Source organism: Montipora foliosa, chromosome 12 (assembly GCF_036669935.1).
Source record: "Montipora foliosa isolate CH-2021 chromosome 12, ASM3666993v2, whole genome shotgun sequence".
Lineage (NCBI taxonomy): Eukaryota > Metazoa > Cnidaria > Anthozoa > Scleractinia > Acroporidae > Montipora > Montipora foliosa.
The window spans coordinates 31,637,749-31,642,748 of NC_090880.1; the positions used below are offsets into that span (position 1 = coordinate 31,637,749).

At 39.8% G+C, this 5,000-nt stretch overlaps 1 protein-coding gene across 5 annotated transcripts in view; it reads right to left on the reverse strand.

Annotated features, from left to right (window-relative positions):
• Positions 1 to 5,000, reverse strand: part of LOC137978997 (poly(A) polymerase type 3-like) — a 46,947-nt gene that overhangs the window by 6,262 nt on the left and 35,685 nt on the right. For 4 of the 5 annotated variants that reach the window (XM_068826139.1, XM_068826137.1, XM_068826136.1 and 1 more), the window contains 2 exons: positions 4,780 to 4,864; positions 3,970 to 4,116 (listed from right to left, as the gene is read on the reverse strand). In XM_068826139.1, the coding sequence (XP_068682240.1) occupies positions 3,970 to 4,116; positions 4,780 to 4,864 (232 nt within the window). Of the gene's footprint in view, positions 1 to 3,965; positions 4,117 to 4,779; positions 4,865 to 5,000 lie in introns of all 5 variants that reach the window. The other variant, XM_068826138.1, reaches the window with a different exon arrangement.

Sequence of the window (5,000 nt, forward strand, 5' to 3'; positions counted from 1 at the left end):
AAACAAAAAACCACTTCTGTTCGTGGATTACGGACCATTCAGGGGCCGATTTCCAGTTTTGGGTAAACTCGTGTTTTGTATGGCATTCTTTCGCAGCAAGTGATTGCCTGTGCACAACACAATTAGTCAATGCTGATTGGTTTCTTTAAATAGTGGACAAACAGCCGTTGAACGGAAGTGGTTATTCGTTTTAGCAGACGTTCGTGGGGGACGAACGCGTGACGAAGCTCTAAGAATGTCTGCGTCGGAGGCTAGACAAGAGATGAACGACAACTTGCGAATATCATATATCATCATATATCTTTCCTTACCCTCGGATTTTAGAGTAGCTTGGTGTAGCTAATATCTCCGAGCATTTACCCTCCAAACCATGATACACCACAGAAGACAGACCACAACACCGGGAACTACATGCCCTACTCTTTGCGACAAGTGTGTGGGTTCTTTTACGTCCCACAGGATTATGAACATTGAAGGGTTATGAGACGAAGAAACAATCACGATACTCGGATGTAGAAAAGGTTACGGACACAAAACCATTAGGACTGCGCTGCAAAGACCTAACACCAGCCGCACGAATGCCGCAATTCTTAAGACCAGTAAAGACTTGAGTTAAAGGCATGTCTTTGTCAGCAAGGACAAAGCAAGCCGTACAAGGGCGCTCAGGAAGAATGTTCAACGGGTGGATCCGATCATTTTCAGCATCCGAAAGACGCGATTCATTTTCATAATGTAATCATCCTCCATAGACTGACTCGACACGCTTGGACGGAAGCCAGGCCCGGCCATCTAGGCATAAGACGGAGGAACAGAATCATCCAAAGACACGACAGACACATCATCGGGAACATCTTCAGCCCAGCTATGCTGGGGATTAACGTCAGCACTTGACATTACACCGCTCGGCCAAAGGAGCGATACCACAAGCGAAAGACGAAAAAACAGACTGATAGGGCTTCGCCATAGCTTGATTCTTTTTTTCGCTAGGCCACATCAGCATGGCGTAGCTAACATACCAGGCAGTATGAAGGGAACCCCTTTAACTTGCAGCTCCGCAAACAAGACGTGGTAAACCGAGTTGGGAACAGCAAAACTGTACTCCCAAGGCAAGCGTGTGGGAAGGTGGATCACGTGGCTGCTAATAGCCCTTTTCACGGTTAGTTTTTCTCATTTGCATTACAATGTAATCTAACGTGGATGTGAGGCAATTTCGGGTTAAAACTACAAAATAGCCCGAAATTGCCTCAAATACACGCTAGATTGTATTGTAATGCAAATGAGAAAAACTAACCGTGAAAAGGGCTACTGACCGGGTGAAATGGTTGTGTGCATGCATGTGCATCTAAAATTTCATACCACAGAGCTTGATTGCCTTAATTTTATTTCAAGTCCAAGGTTTTTGATTCTGCCATGCTGCAATAAGCCAGTTGTGACAGCTTTGAATTTTACAGCCTGACATCCTTTGACTTAGTCCATACTACATGTCAATATGCATCACTGATAATTGCAACAAAAGTCTCAGTACTTGCTACAGTACTGGCACTGTCATTGCTGTGTCAAATAATATTAATAAGTTATCAAGATAATATTATGCATCATCGTTACTGCTATTAACTTTTGACAAAGCAGCAATTAATTGTATGGAGATAGACTATTGATCGAGTTACGAGTTGAGTTGAGTTTGAGTTGAGTTTGAGTTGAGTTTGAGTTAAGATTGAGTTAAAATTGAGTTAATATTGAGTTACGGTTTTTGGCATTTTTGGCACTTAAATCTAATAAATATTAAGTAGAAGTCACTGAGAAGAGCACGAAACACCGTTTTCGTGAAGTTCACAGGTGTATATTTGCAAAATGGTTTTAACCTGATCAAAACAATCTTGAAATTTCATGCACGGTAGTATTCTTGTTTACCAGTTTACCAGTTTTAGCACTTGGACTCCTTCGATTTGACTACTGCCTCTTTTGCTGTTATGTGGTGTCATCGATCAGTAATCCCTTCAGAAGATTATGCCAAATCGACTACAAGGCTGATGAAAAGACCAGACCACAACACCGTACTCTTTTCGACTAGTGTGTGCGATCTTTAATATCCCACAGAGCTTATGAACATTGAAGGTTGTGAGACGGGACCTGCGATTTATAGTCCTTATTCGCGAAGACTTGAAAGTCTAACCATTTGCGGATGTTATTACAAAGGCAGCACTTTCTCTTCAATTATTATGACCATGAGTGTTGCGGGTCTGGCCGGAGTCGAACTCACGATCTCCTGCATAACAAACTGAGCCACGGGCGCGCGGTTGTTCCTTCTAGCAATCAAGTCTATCGATGCAGAAAAGATGTCTTCTTGTAAGGCTAAGGATGGGATTTACTGTTAAGCCAGCTTATAGCCCCCGGGGCTAAACGATGAAACGTACCGCTTGTCGTCCAGCAGCGTCGGTTTTAATGATCAGTGAGCCGCATGAGGGTTTATGTAAAATCAGGAATCCGGAACCTGGAACGCGTTTTTTCCCTTACTGACCCTTTGTCAGTTCTCATTTATGTACTTGCAAAAACAAAAGAAACCGTGCACCAAAATTAATAAACAAGTAAATAAATAAATGATGAGAAATAACGGTAAACTGCTTTATGCAACATGATTTAAAGCGGTGCAAGTTTTAGGATGGTAAAAGTGTAGACAGAAAGAAATGTCTATCGTGATTTGTTCAGATCATAGATTTACTTTCAATTTCAGAACTTGTTTGTAGACCTTTTTTTTTACCGGTTGAGTAGGCATCGAGGCAGACAATTTTTAATCAACAATTAAAGATCACCTCTTCGAACGCTTGCCGACGACTCCGCGGTGAACTGTCAACATTCCATTGCGTGAGGACCAGAACCCGGAGTACGCAAAGATCCCAAGTCTTACCATGTAGAAACGGGAAACAGAAGGTGAGCGAAACAAACATCATTTCATAGTGTTTTCACTGATTAGTAACAAGTCATATTTTAGAAAGGAGCCAGTATAGATTCCGAAAAACAATGCGAATCGCACCCGTGACCTTTCTAGTCGCAAAGTAAACGCGCGTGACACTCACCCATAACCGGGCACCGTGACACACTATGATTCATTCGTCATATGTTTCCCTCTTTCGTTTACGGCGTTCTTGTGATGCCGGACGACAAATACGGTTCATAATAGCCGCCGGGCCGGCTTAAACTGGCTTAACAATAAAGCTCATGTATCCCTCTAAGAAGACATCGTTTTTGACGTCGATAGACTTAACAGCAGCAACGAGAATGATGCCGTGAAAGGTGTAATAATTATATAAGATTGTTTTGATCATTGGAAAGCCATGCCATTTTGCAAAATTTTATGCAAATATATCTTTCAACGCGGAGAAAACACTTTTCGAAGTGACTTGTACTGAATATTCACTACTTTTAATCACGAGCACCCAACGTCAATTTTCGGAAAATATCTATTCGGAAGACGATTTGAGATCTAGAATTTTCGGAACATTTGTTTTAAAATTCCTTGCTTGCCTGCCTGTCCTAGGATTTTCGAACATCTAAAACATGGTATGATTGCCCATTTTTAACGGATTTTTACCCTTAACAGCTCACCTAGAATTTCGGGGGCCTTTTTTTCTGACTGAAATTTTCGAAAAGGTAAGTTTTGATCCTTATAAATTTCGAATCACTAGACTTTCAGCTAGGGAATCCGAACAGATGAAAAATTTTTAAGGGATAAAAATATGCCTATATCTACCGTTTAAATACTAAAATCCGATTAGCAATGCTACGTTTAAGTGCTTTTGAACTATAGTCTCGTTGAGTGCCCCTGTTTTAATTCCGAAAAACACCTAAAACTGTAACTCAATCTTAACTCAAACTTAACTCAAACTTAACTCAAACTCAACTCAAACTCAACTCAAACTCAACTCAACTCGTAACTCGATGAATAGCCGATCCCAATTGTATGTTACCTGCCTCTTCACTGCTTTGAGTACTTTCTAAGGTGTTGGCACTATCATTATTGTGCTCCGTAATGATATCCCGACTCAAATCACTAGCATTAGGTGTAGAGTCAAGTGATACGTCGCCTTTATCTGGTTTATATTTCATTTCAGCAGTGTTCTATCAAAACCAAGAAATTAACATAAACAACAACTTCAAATCATCATATAAAGTTACATAAAAAGGTGTATCTATAACTAGTAAAAATTTCAAAGATACTGTACTGATCAAGATCCAGCCTGCAAGTGTCTTAAACGGGAGTGATTAACAACTTAGCAATAATAACATTTCTACAATTGCAGCACTGGTGAGCTTGAACTTGTTGGCAAGAAGTGTCATGCTTTATTATTACCTTTAAAATTATAAAATTAATTAAACGTTGTTACCCGCCTCTATTTGAACGAAAAGCCAAGTTATAACTAATGATAAGGATAAAAACCTATTGCTATAGATTAAAGTTGAGGAAACCCTATACAAGAAACCATTCAGTAGGCACATGCAGCTCGTTTGTCAATCGACCATGGATACATACAAAAGGTTAGTGATAATTTGAATAATAAAAAGCCTGCAACAGCTGTCTGTTCATAATAATAGTTATTGTTTATCTTTTTTTCATGATCCTTAATCACTTTTATTACCACAGAAATATGATTCTGTTATGTCACTGCTTTGCTGTGACAGTTAATTACCATGCCAGATTGTCTGTCATGCATATACCGGTATGAATTCAAACAAGAGCAAGTGATGGTTTACATGTGATTGGTCTGTTGAACATACACGTACCTCCTTCTTTCCTTCAGATGGCACCACAGAACTTCTCTTCTTCTGCTTAAGGACACTTGATGGCAGATACTCACTAAGCTGCTTTCTGTAAGATTAAAAGTATATCAAGGAGTGTCCAATAAAATAAGATTCATAAATAGCTACATTGTACTGTATGTACATGTATGAAGGGAGCAAGCATTCTGTGAAAGAACAAACCTATAAAATTGATTGAACCAAAA